The sequence below is a fragment of the Phascolarctos cinereus genome, unplaced genomic scaffold, assembly GCF_003287225.1.
Source record: "Phascolarctos cinereus isolate Bilbo 61053 unplaced genomic scaffold, phaCin_HiC Scaffold_1;HRSCAF=81, whole genome shotgun sequence".
Lineage (NCBI taxonomy): Eukaryota > Metazoa > Chordata > Mammalia > Diprotodontia > Phascolarctidae > Phascolarctos > Phascolarctos cinereus.
Genome location: NW_027555514.1, coordinates 293,275,084 through 293,293,208, shown reverse-complemented (window position 1 = coordinate 293,293,208; position 18,125 = coordinate 293,275,084). Strand labels below are relative to the sequence as shown.

At 49.6% G+C, this 18,125-nt stretch overlaps 1 protein-coding gene across 1 annotated transcript in view; it reads left to right on the top strand.

The window, feature by feature from the left end:
- The window catches only part of TBC1D22A (TBC1 domain family member 22A), a 246,708-nt gene that overhangs the window by 11,591 nt on the left and 216,992 nt on the right, over positions 1-18,125 (top strand). Inside the window, exons 2-5 of the mRNA XM_078150521.1 lie at positions 1,891-1,947; positions 2,865-3,211; positions 4,490-4,582; positions 10,637-10,816. Coding sequence (XP_078006647.1) covers positions 1,891-1,947; positions 2,865-3,211; positions 4,490-4,582; positions 10,637-10,816 — 677 coding nt within the window. The remainder of the gene's footprint in view (positions 1-1,890; positions 1,948-2,864; positions 3,212-4,489; positions 4,583-10,636; positions 10,817-18,125) is intronic.

Genomic DNA, 18,125 nt, shown 5'->3' with positions numbered 1-18,125 from the left:
AGATGAGATGGCCGGAGGAGGGAGTGGTCAGCCATGTCACGCTGCAGAGAAGTCACGTGGGATCAAGAGTGAGAAAAGGCCGCTCGGAGACTCTCGGCAGTCCTGCTTTATGGCAAAGAGGTGGTGGACCATAGGTGCAGAATGGGACATGCCTTTTCCAACATGACCAATGTTTGGTTGGTTTTACTTATCTTTGCTTATTTGTTATAAGGAAGGGTTTTGTTGAGGGGGATGTTAAGTTAATTTTCTTTCTTATTATTATGAATTTAGCAAACATGAACTTACATGAACATTTCCCTATAGCAAGAACAAAAAATTGGGTTTGTAGGGGCAACTTTGGCCATGTCTTGCATGCGCCTTGTTTTTTTGTTATCAGTTACATTGAGCCTGGTGGCTCCCACACTGCCCTCCTGTCTGTGTCCCTTCTGGACTTTCTCCTGGTCCCATCTCCGCGCTTCTCTTACGGGTCATAGATGGTAGTTTCTCTCTTGTCTTATTTGTTGGCATCCCAGTCACTGCTTCCGCCTCCCCACTGCCCTAAAGTACTCCCTTCTTGCCCAGAGAGAAGTACAGTCCCACAGCGTAAAACCCACAGTGATTACCTCGGGAAGTATGGACCTCAGTCTCCTCTCAGTGCAGAGTCATTGGTTGCTGGTCGTGAGGCTGCAGATGAGCATTAGCCTTCTGCTCATCGGCTGCTTTGGTGAGGCCAGTTTTAGTCCAGTGGTAGAGCTGGAAGCCAGTGTATGGGCCTGGGGAGTGAAAACCACAGGGGCAGTGTGGTATAAATAGCTTTTTCCATGAGATTGACTGTGAGAGAAACTGGAGGTATAGGACAGAAACGTGCAGGGATGGTCAGAGCAGGTGAAAGGTTTGTTTTGTTTACAGATGGGTTGGGCAAGTTTGTAAGTGGTAGAGAAGGAGCCAGTGGATAAGGGAAGGAGAGATGGTGGAAGGGTGGGCTCCTGGAGGAGGTAGGAAGGGTGGGATAGAGGGCCCAGGTAGAGAGGGGTAGCTATTGGCCAGAAGGACTGCCTCTTCCTCTGAGACCCGATGGTGGATGAAGTCAAGGTGATTTGAAGTATGGAATGGGGGGGGGGGGAGCTTGTGATGGACAGCCTCAGTTTTTTCAGGGAAATATTTGGTGAAATTCTCAGCTGTGGTCACAGGGGAGGGGATTTTTGGGGAGTTTGAGGAGAGAAGAACAAGTTTGGAACAGTCCCTCAGAAGGACACTGGACATTGGAGGAGTAAAGGCACTGGCGTATTATCGTACAAAATATATACAAGAAGAAGGAGGCTGGGTGATGGCTTGTTGGGGCTCCCGGGGTCATAGGCCTTAGAGGCCATCACTTCCAACTTCTTTTAGTACAGATGGAGAAACTGAGGCTGAGATAGCTTATGTGTCATAGAGGAGATTTCTGTTCAGGTCTGACCTGGCCTCTGAGGGCCCATCTAACTCTGAGATTTCAGGAAATGAGGTCTGTGTTTCAGCTTAGCTACTCGATGTTCATTTACCATGGGAAATGTACTTTGGGCTGAAGTGTTCTGCATCCAGCCTCTGGGCGCCATCTTGGATGCTTAGGCTGCTGTCATTGTGTGTATTTATTGGGAAGCTCTGGACCTGGCAGTCTCGATACTGTTGTCTCCCGTTTCATTTGTCAGTCGTCATACAGCCAGAAGGTCTCAGGCGTTGCCTCTCGGGCTTTGTCCTTCATCCTTTTCCCCCTATTTTTGTCAGGTCATTCTGTAGCCATGCATGGCTGGCGATGGAGTTTTTCTGGGCCCTGTGTAGCAGCAGCTAACATCTCGCTTTTTCTTCATTTAATAAATAGGACAAAAGGTTAAGTTAGACAGAGATTAATTGCCTTTTCTTTTTCTTTTCAAATAGTATCCAGCATGTGTATGGAGCCCAGCATCCTCCTTTTGACCCATTAATACATGGCACGTAAGTCAAACATCACCTCTGAAAGCTTGTCCTCGAGTGTTTGTTTGCAGAGGGTGATGGGGCCACCCCATCCTGCTTGGTGCGCTTTGCCAGAGGCCAGATGGGATCACGAGATGGAGTCCCTCTAGTACTTCTCTTCTAGAGTAGGCCCCAGGGCTGGGTTTGGGGAAGGTGGGAAGAGGGCATGGGGCCTGGAGATGCAAGGGGCAGAGGGTGGAGTCTGGCCCCTTAGTCCCCAACGCCTTGAGCGCTCTTTCCGTTAGCCAGACTCTCAGTTGTTCAGGGCCTGGTGGCTCAGTGGAGCCCCTTGCTTGCCTCACTGTGGTTCTCTTTCCTTTTGCTGTGTTCTTGTGTGATCACACCTCCCTTGGAAATCTGGAAGAGAGGAGGTAGAAACTGGGTGAAAGCAAACCCTAACTCCATCCTAAGCCTGTCCCATGGTAAGGGCCAGCCCTGTAGGCAGCTAGGCTGTAGAAGGGCTCCTGTGTGTACTCTCTGACAAAGCTGTGAGTCTGTGAGCTCATGAGCTCTAGTCCTGTGGGATCCCATGGCAGAGCATTTCCCTCTTATTGTTAGCTTGGCCAGAAGGCCAGGATGGGAGAATGGGATGGAAGAGATTTGGGAATCATTGGTGTATTGAGGCTGCTGTCCCAGGGTGCCTGTGGAGACCTCCTCAGGGCTTGCTCAGTGGCTTTCCCCGTGGGTTTTCTTTCCTCCCTTCCCAGGGCTAAGTCACTTGCACATCCAGGGAAGATAGTCCTTCCTTATTATCCCTGTGTGGGGATGGACTGAGGTCTGAAAATGTGTGTGTGTGTGTGTGTGTGTGCACGCCTCCTGGCTGCTGTGCTCTGCTCTTTCTCTTTGGGTGTTCCTCTTGGGGGACTGTTAGGAGTAAAAACACTCCGTTTTGTTTGCAGGTTGATTAAAACGGTCCCCAAGACACCAACCACCCCAGTGAAACCCAAGAAAGTCAGCACTTTCCAGGAATTTGAGAGCAACACGAGTGATGCATGGGACGTGGGGGAGGATGAGGACGAGCTCCTGGCCATGGCGGCCGAGAGCCTGAACACGGAGGTGGTCATGGAGACGGCCAACCAGGTCATCCAGAACCACAGCCGGCGCCAGGAGCAGCACCGGGTGCCCCAGGAGCACGTCTGTGGTGATGGCGAGCGGGCTGAGCCTTTCTCTGACCTGCCCTTGGTGACGGGCACTGACAGCAGGCTGGTGAAGTCTGTCAGTGAGAGTCACACGTCCCATTCTGCAGGTAACAGGCAGGGAATCTTCCTCCCGGCTCAGGAAATGCCCTGGGCCTCTTGGTGAGGCTATGGGCAGAGACTGGCAGGGTACATTGTTTGTGGGGGCCTTGGGCTCTCTGCTCTGGGCCCCTTCTTGGGAAGCCCATTAGGGCATGGAGCTGTCTGAGCTTGGTGGAGACAACAAGGACACTCTCTCCCTGCCAGTGTCCCTCCATCCCTTTGTCCATCTTCCTCCCTCCCTCCCCCCATGCTTTGTTTCCTTTCTTGCCTTCTCCCTCCCCCTCCCCATCCTTCTTCCCTCTGTCCCTCCATCCGCTCACCTCTCCCTCCCATCCTTCTTTTCTTTGTCCCTCCCTTCTTTCTCTTCCTTTTAAGTCCCAGAAATCCATGGTAAGGAGGTGCCATTGTTAGTGACAGTGACAGCCGAGGGTACGGTCCGGGCAGCTACTTTCAGGGGCTGTGCGGGGTTATTAGACACCTGTGTCCACGTGGGAGGAGATCCTGTCCTCTGAGCCCAGAGGGGCACGTTCCCCATGGAGCCCGAGGCAAGCTTCTCTCTCTACTGCAGTTGGCCGGGCTGGGAGACACCCAGGCTCTGCTGGAAACTTCCCTCACTGCCTCCCCGGGCAGCCCCTTTCCCTTTGGGACGGCCAAAGTCCTTGTTAGGAAGTGTTTCCTGGCCTCAGGTTGAAATCTGTGACCTGTCCTCACATTCTTGTTGGGCCCAGGTAGGGCAAGGCTGTCCTCTTGGCCCTGTGGTTGCAGCTGCTTTCTGGCTGCTTGACAAAGGTCATGTCTGACTGTCCCTCCCAGAGTCCAAGAGGTCCTAGGGACTCTGGCCATTTCTGTCTGCCCCTCCAGCCCCTCCCCTAATTCACCCTCATTAGGGCTTCCTCAGCCCTACGAGATGTCATGTGCGAAGAGATCAGATCAGGCAGATGGCAGATGGCGCCGCCCGTGCTGCCGGGGCATGATGAAGGGAGGGAGGCAGGAAGGTGGTCAGCGGCCATTCTGATCCTGGCTCTGTTGTTGGCCTTGGGAACAAGAGCAGCCTCTCCTTTTTCAGGGTCACGGGCTCCCTCTTCCAGCCCGCGGTACCCGGGTATCCCTAGGACCTAGCATGGACCTGGAACATAGAATTTATTGGCCTAGGGAACCTTCTCTGCGGCTCATCATTGTCTTAGAGAGTGAGAGGTTGAGAGACTCACCCAGGGTCACCTGGCTAGTATGACTCTGCTCACTGCTTCTCTGTGCACCTGGTACATAGTAGGTACTTGTCATTTCAGATCGGTGGTGCAAAGATAAATGTCTGCGTTTGACAGGTGGGGCAGCCTGGGTCTCAGAGAGGGGGAAGAGACTTCCTCATGGTCAGCCGTTTAGTAAGTATGTGAGCAGGGCTCCAGACCTGTGTTGCTTGACTCCCCTCCCCCAGGCCCATGGTTTTCAGCCCCCCATCTTCCTGGGCATCTCTAGGTTGCCTGTGTCTGTGCTTTCACCTTTGTTCTGTCTGTGGTACCTGGCACCCGGCCTCCATGTAAGTGAGTGCTCGGCCAGCTCTACTTGACTGCCTGACTGCCTGGGGCCCGGAGCTGCTGGCTCCCAGTGGGTGTGAGTGGGGCAGAGGGTGCCGGCACGCCCCGGCTTGGACTGACTCAGGATCTGAAGAGGGGCAAGAGGAGGAGTTTGGAGGTGTTTAAAGGCGTGGCCCATCTTCCCTCGGCTTCTGACGAGATTGTCTGTGTCTGACCTTTGGGTTGTTTCAACTCTCCACATGTGAGCATGCTGGGAATTGCATCCCTTGTTGAATCTCCACACTGGAGCTGGCCTTTCCTCCTTCATCCTCCCTACTCAGTCAGCCTTGGGGCTCCTTGTTACCTCTAGGACCAAGTATGTGCTTGCCTGTTTGGCATTGAAGGTTCTTCACAGCCTGAGCCTGATCTACCCTTTCTGGTGTTCTACATCACCGACCTTGGGTTCTGCTGTCCAGCCACATTGGCTGCTCGCCGTGGCTCTCTTGTGACCCTCCACCTTCCATCTTCATGCCTCAGTACTGGCTCTCTTATGCTTGGAAGGCTCTCCCCTCTTGCCTCGGCCTGCGGGACTTGAATCTCCTTCAGGCTCAGCTCAGGTACCACTTGGGGTGTGAAGCCTTTCCCCTAGCTACTCGTCCCTCCCTCCCTCCTTCTCTAGACAACCTTGTATTGTGTATGTGCTGATATACATTCATGTCATCTCCCTCTCCCCCTTAGAACGTTAGCTCCCTGAGGGCAGGGACTGGCTCATTTGGGTGTCTGTATCTCTAGCATTTAGCTCAGTCCCTGGCCCATAGTCAGTGCCTAATAGGCGTTTGTTCTTTGATTGATTGCTTTTGAATGAAGGCGGAGAAAATCATGAAACTGTGCTGACTGGGTCCACTGCAAATTAATATTCTGCAACCTCCATTGGGCCCTCCCTGCTGCCAGGCAATTCACTCTTTTACAGAAAAAAGGGAGGGCCATTTGCTGTGAGCTCCCTCTTCTCCCTTCTTCTCATCTATTACTCGGATGTCTTCTGCCACCACCTCCTCCTTCACTCTTGTCTTATGTGAAGAGGTGGCCCTTCTCATTGCCAAGGCATGCTCACAGAGGTGGTAGACCCATTCCATTGCTTTTCCAACTGATTGTCTCCTATCATAGCTACTCCCTATCTACAATCTCTTCCCATCTACTGGCTCCTTCTCTGTTGCCCAAGACACTTGCCCATACCTCTTCCATCCTCAGAAACCCTCACCTGACCCTATAGTAAGCATCCCTGCTTACTATTGTCCTATATCTCTTCTGTCCTGTGTGGCTAAACTCCTTGAGAAGGCCATCTCCAATGGGTGCCTCCATTTTCTCTCCTCTCTCACCCCTTACAGTCTGCCTTCTGACATTATCATTTCACCAGAACTGCTCTCTCCAAAGTTACAAATGACCTCTTAGTTGCTCAATCCAGTGGCCTTTTTGCAGTCCTCATTCTCCTTGACCTCTCAGCAGCCTTTGAAACTGGCTGTTCACTCTTTCCTCGTTGATACTCTGTTCTCTGGATTTTTGGGCCATCACTCTCCCAGTTCTCCTCCTACATCTCTCACTCCTCCTTCTCAGTCTCCTTTGCTGGATCCTCATCCAGATTATCCCCTCTAATCATAGGTGTCCTTCAGGGCTCTGTCCTGGGCCCTCTTCTCTTCTCCCTTTATTCTCTGTTTCCCCCATATCCAGACTGTTGCCAAGGCCTCTTGATGTCACCTTTTCAGCTTTTCTCTAATGTGCCCCCATCTCTTCTCTGACATGGCCCCCACCATGGAGCAGGCCCTGATCGCCTGGACTATGGCAGTCGCTGCTGGGGAGTCTGCCTGCCTCAATCTCCCCCCACTCCAGCCCACGCTCCATTCACTTGTCAAATTGATCTTCGTTAGGTGCAGGTCTGACCATCCTACCCCCACCCCCACCGCTATTCAGTGTACTCCAGTGATTGTCTACAAGATCAAGCATAAAATGCTTTGTTTTACATTCACCATCCTTCCTCCCTTTCCAGTCTTCTTGTGTGTGTGTGTGTGTGTGTTTGTATGTGTGTGTGTATGTGTATATATGTGTGTACATACACATATATATGTATGTATGTATGTATTTACATACATACATATATATGTATGTATGTATGTATTTACATACACATGTGTGTATCTTAGATCCAGGGACACTGCCCTCCTGGCTCTTCCATGAATGAGGCACTCCATTTTCTCACACCAAGGAAATGAGAGTCTTGCAGTTCAGTTTGTGGTGTCCTGGTGGCCCCCCCCCCCCCCCCCCCCCCTGTCTGTAGGGAGACAAGACCAGAAAGTGGGAAGAGTTGTAATCAGATGAGGTTGAGGTCATCTGTGCAGGTTAAAGAGCCATATGCCGTCCTGCTTGGATTACGGGAAGTAGAGGGGGACTCTTTGTCCTGCTCATCGTTCTCCTTGTGGGACAGAGTTAATTTGTGTTGTCCAGATGCTAAGATAGGTTGGTGGAAAAAAGAAAAGGATCACAAATATTCTCACTCTCTATCTTCTGCCCTCCCATCTCCACTTCCATTCTTTCCATGGCCCCAGCCCCAAGGCAGCACGCTGAACTAAAGCAGGATGGGGGGATTAAGAGATTGTGAGCCCCTTTCTTTGCTAACCCTGGACTCCCCCTCTGGCCAGGGAGCAAGCCTGCCTAGGGGTGGTGGGGACAGGATATGAGGAAGGTGCTTCCCCTCCCTCCTCTGTAGGCTTTCGTGGGGCACAGTCTGCCCAGGGGCCAGAGTGCGCCTCCCTCCTCCAAAGCCTCAGGGTTTCTGTCATTAGGTTTTTTCAGTCCATATTTTGAATCTGATGAGTAGGTGGAAATGAGCAGCCTCTAAGAGTGATTTTCTTTCCTGATTGGCAGTGCGCTGTCCGAAACGTGTGGATGTCAGTGTGTTCAGCAGAGCCTGTTGTCCCCATCACTTGTCTGGAGTTCATCTTTTCACTGGAAACTTCATTTTTGTCTTAAGAAAATGAGGTGGAATGCAGTGATGTGGTTTCAGATTTTGAATTTGTTGGACTTTTTTAGGTGGCTGATTTTAGGGAGCAGTGTAGTGTGGTGGAAAGAAGGCAAGGCTGGGGTCAGGAAAGGCCCAGGTTCGAGTTCTGACTCTCACTTTGTAAACTTTAAATGCATGTCGGAGTGTGAGCTTGGGAAGCACCCTCCCACCCCCCAAAAGCAGCCTGTTCTGCGGTGATCTTCTAGTGTGGGAAGGGCCTGGGACTGTGACTTAGGACACAGAGGTTCTAGGGCTGGCTCTTGCCCTTCTGCCCTTTGTAGGAATGTGGTGACTGGTGGTGGCGATGGTGCTCGTCAGCATGGCTGGAGGGATGATGTAGGTCCAAAAGCCTCTTTGCTATCCTTTCCCTCTTCCCTTACATGCTTGTAGGGTCAAAGGTACAGACAGCCAGCCTGGCAGTGTGGTATCTGCAGGCCTGCGTTCTAGGCCCAGCATCCAGTGGGACAAGTCACTGAAGTGCTCTGGCTCTTCACTTGCCTCCAGGCTCTGCTGAACATGCTGATACCCATGTGTTTCTGACATGAGGAACATTGAGACATTGCCTGCCTCCCTCATGGTGTTGCTCTGAGATTCAAAGGTTCTCAAAGGAGATGGCTTTCCCCATGAGCCCACTCTGGTGCTGGAACACCAGCCTCTGGCAGGACACCTTTGCCCTTCAGGAACCTCACAAGTGATCGCTGCCTTTCCCTGGGCCTTACGAGGGCCTCCAAGGCCTCCCCTGCAGCTCTAGCGGCAGCACCTTTGGCAGGACAAGCGAAGCGTTGTGGTTCTCGCGTGCTATTCTGGGCCACCTTCCGTCATCTCCCCTTTGAATGGCCAGCTCAGTGCGCCTGGGCTCCCTTCTTTTCCACAGTTTATCAGCTTATGGTAGCTGGATGTGTGATGACTTAGAAAATGTTTGAGTGCGAAAGGATTGTAGAGGCCGTCTTGTTTACCCTACTGCCCATGCCATGAGTGTCCTTGCAGAAGTCCTGGGAAGTTGTCATGCAGCTTTTGCGCGGACACCCCCATGAGCGAGAGCCTTATGTTTCTAGGACATACCATTGTTTGACAGCTAGAATTATTAGGAAGTTATTTCTTATAGTGGGCAGAAATCTGCCTTTCTGGCCATCACATTCAATTGGCCTCTAACCTGTGGAGGGCTGGAGCTGAGCAGAGCAGGCTAGAGGTAGGAGAGTCGGGAATCAAACAGAAGTTTAATTTCGAATTGAGGAACATGGCTTGCAAGCAGGCAGGCAGATTAGACACGTCTGCTGGGCCCCTGCCCTGTTGGGGGGACCCGAGGTGGTGTGGGGAGATCTTAACGCTGCACAGTGAACTGTGGCCCTGATAGCAACGGCGGGACAAGTTTGATTCTTAGCTGGGCTTCGTGACTGGAATGTGGGTTCTTGTCCGAGCTTGTCTGAGCTTGTCTGAGCTTGTCCGAGCTTGTCCGCTGCTGGTCAGAGCAATGCAGTGATTATGTGATTTTGCCAGAGGGGGAGATCATCTGCAGGGTGAGTGCAAAGGATTGTTGTTATGCCAAGTTCTGGGCCCAGCTTGCCTGCTGGGCCATAGTTCTGGAAAGCAGGGTGTCTCTTAATAGCATCCTGACACTCCCTTTTCTCTTCTCTTGTGCTTAGCAGCCCTTCACCTATCTGTGCACATATGGTCATCATGGGCTCTCTTCAGCCTTTTCTTCTCCGTAGGCTTGGCATCACAGGGCCTTCAACTGCACTTCCTGTGACATGACATTAGAGCCTCCTTCCCTTCCCTGGGTTGTGTTTTTGTTGCTGCCCCCAAATGGGGAGCCTTGGGTAGACGCAGAGCTCCAGCTGTGCCCTGACTGGGGCGGCGTGCTGTGAGACTCTTCTCTCCGCAGCATTTTTTAATGCCCCCTCTGGTTGCACTGGCTTCCTGGGCAGCCACACCAACCCGCTGGCACGTGCTCGGCCTTTGACCTGTGACAGGCCTTTGGTCTTTCACGCAGACTGCCCCTTCTCCACTTTCTTTTTGTACATTCTTTTCTTGTTTATCCCTATTAAGTGTCATTGCCTCAGCTGCCAGAATTGGAAGGGGCCATAGAGGCCACCCTGTGCTGGGCTCTAGAGCTGTTGGGTGCCACAGACCCTTTGGCAGTCTGATGGCCCCCTTCCCAGGATCCAGTTTTTAAATGATTGAAGAAAATGCTCAATTTCAGTTAGAGGCTGGTGAAAATAAAGCTGCCCTTTTTTTTAAGCATTCCTGTTTATCCGGTCTCTGAAATGTATCCGTGGACCCCAGGTTAGCAACCTTTGATTTCAGCCAGCTGTCCCATGTTAGAGAAGAGAAGTTAAATGCCTTGTGCAGGGTCACATCAACAGAAGGAGGCCTGGGGCTTTACCTCTGATCCCCTGACTCTGGGGGTAGCAGAAACTTTGGCTATGGCTTTAGTCTTTACGCTTTTGTAAACCCGTCTATAGAGCAGTCCTTGCTGGGGATGTTGGGAGAGCGCACCACCTTCCCCTTTCTTACACTGGTTCCTGAAAATGTCGTGACCTGTGTGCTCTCCTCAGGGGCCTGGCTGCCCTGGTAGCGTGGCGGCCCCATTCCCAGAATGCCCTGTTCATCTCATGCTTTTCCGGCACCACTTTATTTTACAGCCCAGGGGGAGGGGCTTCTGTTGGGTGTGGTGTCTCTCCATATGACCTTCTCTTTCCTCTTCAGAAGAGCAGAATGGGAGAGAACCTGTAAATGGGAGAGGGTGGTAACCTTACATTACCAGTGGGGGAGAGAGTGCTTGCTGAGTTTGGCGAGCTGGCGGCAGGTGGGAGGGGGACAGCTGGAGACACCAGCTGCGCTCATTGCCCTTTTCTGTTTCCCTCTTGCAGAAATCCTCAGTGACACCACCCCTCTGCAGCGCTCCCAGTCTCTGCCTTATGCCTCCACGGTCCCGTTAGGCTATGGAGCAGACGATAAGAATGCACTGGGCCCACCGGCCTTGTCGGAGAGGGAGGTCTATCGGCTAGAGAAATTTAGGCAGCTTCTTGCGGGTCCCAACACGGATCTTGGTAAGTTCTCGTCTGCTTCGGGGCTCCCTGTCGGGATCTGATAGGAGGCAAGGGAATCTTCCATGTCTGGAATAAGAAGAAGCCCCCTTGGTATTGAATGATTTTGCTGTTTAGCGCAGCCAGGGAGCTCCTGGGTGTCTGTTGCTGAACTTTGACGCGGGCCCATTGACTTAACAGCACTCACTGCCCCTCTGCTCCATCCTCTCCCATTCTGCTCCCTCTCTCAGGATTGTGTGGTGTCCTTGTGTAGCTGGCTTTGCAGAGACTCCTGGGTGGGCCCAGCCGCCAGATGCATTTTGGGGGCACTGGTGGCCATTGTTCTAAGTATCATTAGGCCAGAGAGTTAGGGAACAGAGTGTTGCTGGCAGTCAGTAAATGGCTGCAAGTTCGGGACATCACCAGATCCCCCCTGGAACCATCATAACTGAAAGGCTGGGAGACATGTGTGTTCTGCCCAGTGGGGTGCCCGCCATCTGTCAGGTGGGACTGAGACGTCAGTGCTGGTCTATTTTAAAAAAATTTTTAAAAAAAAATTTTTAAATTTATTTTGATTTATCAACAATCACTTCCTTATGCTTTTGAGTTTAAAATTTTTCTCCCCCTCCCTCCCCAACACTCTCCCCAAGATGGCGCAAATCTGGTATAGGCTATACATATACATTCTTTTTTTTTTAATATAAATTTATTTATTTTTAGTTTTCAACATTCACTCCCACAAGTTTTTGAATTCCAAATTTTCACCCCATCTCCCCCTCCCCCCACCCCAAGATGGCATGCATTCTGAATATCCCTTCCCCTAGTCTGTCATCTCTTCTATCTCTCTCCCCTTTTCTTATCCCCTGCCCCTTCTGTTTTCCTATAGGGCAGGATAGACTTCTGTGCCCCATTTCCTGTATTTCTTATTTTTTAAAACTTTAGGTTTCAAATTTTCTCTCTTCCTCCCTCCCCACCCACCCTCATTGAAAAGGCAAGCAACTCAATATAGGTTATACATGTGCAGTTATGCAAAACACGTCCATAGTAGACATGTTGTGAAAAACTAACTCTATTTCCCTTAATCCTATCCTGCCCTCCCATTTATTCTATTCTTTTTTTTGACCCTGTCCCTCCTCAGAAGTATTTACTTCTGATTACCCCTTTCCCAATCTGCCCTCCTCTCTATCATCTCCCTGCTCTCTTGTCCCCTTCTCCCCCTATTTTCCTGTAGGGTAAGACAGATTTCCATACCCAATTGAATGTGTATGTTATTCCCTCCTTAAGCCAAATCCTATGAGAATAAGATTCACTCATTCCCTCTCACCTTCCCCTGTTTCCCCTCCACTGTAAGAGACTTTTCTTTTCTGTTTTTTTTTTGAGATAATTTACCCCATTCTACCTCTCCCTTTCTTCTTCTCTGAGTATAATCCTCTCTCATCCCTTAATTTTATTCTCCAGATATGACCCCTTAATCTTCAACTCACCCTGTGCCCTCTGTCTATCTATCTACATATACATAAATATAATTTTTTTCCTCCAACTACCCTAATACTGACAAAGGTCTCATGAGTTATAAATATCATCTTTCCATGCAGGAATGTAAACAGTTCAGTCTTAATAAGTCTCTTATGATTTCTCTTTCCTGTTTACCTCTTCATGTTCCACTTGAGTCCTGTATTTGAAAGTCAAATTTTCTATTCAGCTCTGGTCTTTTCATCAAGAATGCTTGAAAGTCCTCTATTTCACTGAATGACCATTTTTTCCCCTGAAGGATTATACTCAGTTTTGCTGGGTAGGTGATTCTTGGTTGTAATCCTATCTCGTTTGCCCTCCGGAATATTATATTCCATGCTCTGCGATCCTTTAATTATACATATACATTCTTATTAAACATATTTTCACTTTACTGATGTTGTGAGTAAGAATTAGAACCAATAGGAGGAACCACCAGAAAGAGGAAACAAAACTCAACAGAAGAAAAAAAATAGCAAATAGTATGCTTCGATCTGTGTTCAAATTCCATAGTTCTTTCTCTGGGTGTGGATAGCATTTGCCATCATGAGGCCTTTGGAGATGTCTTAGATCCTTGTATTGCTGGGAAGGGTTAAATCTCTCAATACTAGTCATTGCACAACGTGGCTGTTATTATGTATAACATTCTCCTGGTTCTGCTCACTTCACTCAGCATCAGTCCATACAAGTCTTTCTAGGTTATTCTGAAATCTGCCTGCTCATCATTTTTTATAGCATAATAGCATTCCATTGCATTCATATACCACAACTTGGTCAGCCATTCCCCAGTTGATGGGCATCCTCTCATTTCCAATTCCTTGCCACGACAAAAAGAGCTGCTATAAATATTTTTGTACATGTGGGTCCTTTTCCTATTTTGATGATCTCTTTGGGATACAGCCCTAGAAGTGCTGTTGCTGGGTCAAAGGGTGTGCACATTTTTATAGCTCTTTGGGCATAGTTCCAAACTCCACCAGCAATGCATTAGTGTTCCAATTTTCCCACATCTTCTCCGACATTGATCATTTTCTTGTTTTGTCATCTTGGCCAATCTGATAGGTGTGACAATGCTGGTCCCTTGAGCCTCGCTTTCTCGGGAGCCCAATTCCACACTCTCTCTTGCGTTTTTCTGAGACCAGACTTGGGGCTCACAGAGTCTCCACACAGCTGCCCAAATTGTGGGCCAGGTCACTGTCCTCCTCAGAAGCATTCAGTGGTTCCTTGTTACCCTTAGGACAAAATAGAGCCCCCGAGGTATTTCAGGACCTTCACCATCTGGCTGTCACCTTCTTTCCCATGAGTCCCTTTTTTCTACTACATGTTCCAGCAAAAACTGGCCTCTGGCTGCTTTCCCAGCATTGGCCTGCCTTGCTCCACCTCTCAGACTCTGCCCACATTGCCGTCTGTGCCTAACACGGGCTCCCCTCTCCCTGCCCCTGGTCAGGCTCCCTTCTTGTTCCACGGCTCGCCTCCACTCCCGCCTGGTGTCATCTGTGGCCCATCACTCGTGCCCCGAGCATATGCTTGCTTGTCCCTGTGTTCCTTCCCTGTGGGGCTGGCACTGGGCCCTTGTACCTCCTGGTATCCCTAGGGTCTCACACCACATTGGATAGTGGTATCATGGTGAATGGTCATGTGGCTTTTCTCACCCACTTGGGCACAGGCATTGCCACCTTTTCTTCGTGGTCCCTAGGGCATCGCCCCTGCCCTGATCCAGCTGGACCATGGCATGAGCTCACATTTCATTGGTACTCATGGGTCTCCCTCCAGGCCCCTTCCTCACCACCGTTCTATGGAGAAAGTCTGTGAGTGTTTTCTTCCAGTGAGGACGTGGAAGCCCAGAGAGGAGCTAGGAGAGTCTGCCCCAGGCTCCCCAACTCTGGGCAGGTTTGTAGACATTTTCATTGATAGTTACAAGCGAAACTTGGGAAAGAGTAGGATTACAAGACTAATCGATCTTTTTTACTGCCAAGTGAAGACAGCCCATCTGTGGGCTGTTTCTAGAAGGCTTTCACCGTGTTTCCTCATATATGAAATGGGAAGATTGGGCTTGCACTTATCTTGCAGGGTTACGGTCAGGAAGACACTTTGCAAGCCTTATGGTTTTATGGAGATGTGCATTTTTATGATGATTCTTTGTGTGTGTGTGTGTGTGTGTGTGTGTGTGTGTGTGTGTGTGTGTTTTCCATGCTCATCCCCTTATTCATTTATTCATTCATTCATTTATTTATTTTTTAAACTTTTGAGTTTTACATGTTTCTCCCTCTCCCTCCCCAAGATGGCATGCAGTGCTGATATAGGCTATTACATATACATTCCTATTACACATATTTTCATATTAGTGATGTCATAAGCAAGAATTAGAACTAATAGGAGGAGCCCCCAGAAAGAGGCATCAAACACAACAGAAGAAAAAGAATAGCAAACAGTCTGCTTTGATCTGCGTTCAGACTCCATAGTTTTCTCTGGGTGTGGATAGCATTTGCCATCACGAGGCCTTTGGAGATGTCTTAGATCTTTGTATTGCTGAGAAGGTCTAAGTCTATCAATATTAGTCATTGCACAACGTGGCTGTTACTGTGTACAGCGTTCTCCTGCTTCTGCTCACTTCACTCAGCATCAGACCATACAAGTCTTTCCAGGTTTTTCTGAAGTCAGCTTGTTCGTCATTTCTTATAGCACAATAGTATTCCATTCCATTCATATACCACAACTTGGTTTTTTAAAGAAGTCTGAGTTTGACACTTGGACATTGCTGGGCAGGCCGTCCATCAGTAGCTGCCAGGTGCCGTACCCTGCACTGGGTGCTGGGTACAGTTAGAAAGGATGGAACATTCCTTAGTGGTGAAGACAGCCAGTACAAGGAGAAGTAGGTGCAAAATAAAGAGGAAGAGAACAGGGCAGCGGGGAAAGGCTTCACAGGACATGGTGGTGCCTAAGCTTGAAGGGAGAGATTGAGTGGGTGGAATTGAGGGAGGAATGCATTTCCAGGTGCTGGGGATGTGGGCCGAGAGGGAAGGCCGGTTCAGGGAGGGGAAAAAATGGAAGTGGGTTTGCTCACCCCAGGGTTTCTAGTTTAGCCTAGGGGCATTAGGCAATGGGGAGCTGCTGGAGGTGATTGAGCAGGAGAGTCACACCTGGGCTTAAGGAGCGTGACTGCAGGAGCAGCAGGAAGAGGAGGAGGGGTAGCAGCTGCAGCTATGTGTGGGGGAGGGCCTGGGCCAGGGTCAGAGCTGTCAGAGCTAGGAAGCACGAGATTTGGCCTGTTGGTGGACACGTTTGGCAAAGGGCAGTGGAGAGTGGAGGATGATTCTCAAGTTGGAACTTTTGGGGTGCTGGAGGGACAGTAGGGCCTATGACTGAAGGGGGAAGCCCCCCTCCCGGGTAGGCTTTATTTATTATATAGGCTTTCTTGAAATGAAAATTTCTTGCTGTATATTTTGGTGGTGTGGTGTTTTTTTATGTTTTCAACATTCACTTTTTATAGGATTTTAAGTTCCAGATTTTTTTTCTCCCTTCCTTCCCTCTCCCCTCCTCAAGATGGCATGTAATCTGATAAAGGCTATACATGTACAATCATGTTAAACATATTTCTGTATGAGTCATATTATGAAAGACGAATCAGAACAAAAGGGAAAAACCATGAGAAAGAAAAAACAAAGAGCAAACAGTAGGCCCTGATCTGCATTCAGATTCCATAGTTCTTTCTCTGGATGTGAACAGCATTTTCCATCTTGAGTCTTTTGGAATTATCTTAGACCGTCGCATTGCTGAGAAGAGCTAAGTCTATCAAAGTTGGTCATCGCACAATGTGGCTGTTGCTGTGTACAACATTCTCCTGGTTCTGCTCACTTCACTCGGCATCAGTCTATACAAGTCTTTCCAGGTTTTTTCTGAAGTTCGCCTGCTCATCATTTCTTATGGAGCAATAGTATTCCATTACATTTGTATACCACAACTTGTTCAGCCATTCCCCACCTGATGAGCATCCCCTCAATTTCCAATTCTTTGCCATCACAGAAAGAGCTGCTATAAATATTTTTGTACATGTGGGTCCTTTTCTCTTTTCTTTGGTCTCTTTGGGATAGAGACCTAACAATGGTATTACTGGGTCAAAGGGTATGTACAGTTTTAAAGCCCTTTGGGCATAGTTACAAATTGTTCTTCAGAGTGGTTGGATCAGTTCACAACTCGACCAACAATGCATTAGTGTTCCAATTTTCCCACATCTTCTCCAACATTTATCATTTTCCTTTTTTGTCACATTAGCCAATCAGATAGATGTGAGGTGGTACCTTAGAGTTGTTTTAATTTGCATTTCTCTAATCATTAGTGATTTAGGGCATTTTTTTCATATGACTTTAGTTAGCTTTAATTTCTTCATCTGAAAATTGCCTGTTCAAAAAAGAGGGAGGGTTTTGAGGGAAGGCTAATGTTCCATTTTAGACATAGTGAATTTGAGATGGGATGTCCAGTTTGCAACATCCAATGGGCAATTTGGTGATGTGGGGCTAAATTTGGGGGCAGGCCTGGGGCTAGATCTGTGAGTCAGCTGTTGGTGCTAATTAGGTTATTGAAAGAGTGGGGAGAGAGGAGAGAAGAGGACCTAGTATGTACCCTTAGGGTAGGGAGCCAGTGAAGAAGTAGTTAAGCAGGTAGGACCAGAGGGGGTCTTGAGGAGGTTTCAGAGATAGCAGATTGGTCAGGAAGGATGAGGGCAGAGAAGACCTTCAGACTGGGCAGTTGGGATATTGTTTGTAACTTTGGTGAGAGCAGTTTCAGTTAAGGATGACCAGAAGCCAGACCACCAAGAGGGGAGGAGTTGGGGGGAGCAAGTGGAGGGAGCAGGTGTAATCCACTTTCTCAGGAGACATTGTATGATCTCTGGAAGGGTCAGCAGTAGGGTCTGCTGAAGGTCTCTCAAGGATCTGGGGAGCTAGAGCATGCCTGAAGGCATCAAGGAAGGAACCACTCCACTGGGGGGGAGGTTGAAGATTGAAGTGTGTGTGGGGTGACTATTTAGGTGTGTTCATGTGCCCCGGAACACTGGAGGGAACGGGAACAAGGGTGCGTGGAAGAGGGGTGGACCACCTGTCAGAGGCTGGCAGAAAGGAGGAAAGAGCAGGATGTTGGGAGCTCTATGGAGCAGAGGGAGAGAGGCCTCCATTTCTCAGTACAGTGAGAGTTGAGATCCCCAGCTGAGAGGACGGAGGAGGGCAGGCTTGGCAGAGCAGAGAAGGGCTGTGGCCCAGTCAAGATTCATTGAGGAGGAGTGGAGAAGGTGTGTGGTGGGCTGGATCCGAGACTGAGATTTGGCAGTAGGAGGAGATGGTGAAGGTTCCAGAGCAGAACGGTATAGATCTAGAGTAGCTCCCTGGGGAGCTGACAGTGGAAGAAAAGCAACATCAGGGCTGGGCTGCTGAGTAGAGGAGAGGTACTGGAGGAAGCTTGGAGGGATGAGGTAGGAGGGGAGACAGAGGCACAGAGATGGTGGCAGTGGTGGGGGAAGGGCTCTGGGGGGCTGCATCTAGCCTGGCTTCCCTGGAGTGTCTGTCAAGGCAGCATCAGGCCAGATTTTGGGGACCTGGTTAAGGAGTTGAGTCCTTCTTCCCTAAGCTATTGGCGAAATCTTGTCATTCATGGATGTGTTGGAATGTGGTCATTGTGTAAGAACCGAGGAGCCTCGTGTTTCCAGAGAAGGCTGGCAAGATGGGCATACTCCAGAATGAGCAGAGCCAGGAAGGCATGGACACAACCACGGCAGGGGATGCGGAAAGGCCCAGGACCACGAGGCTGTGGCTGTAGAGTGACCCGAAGAGAG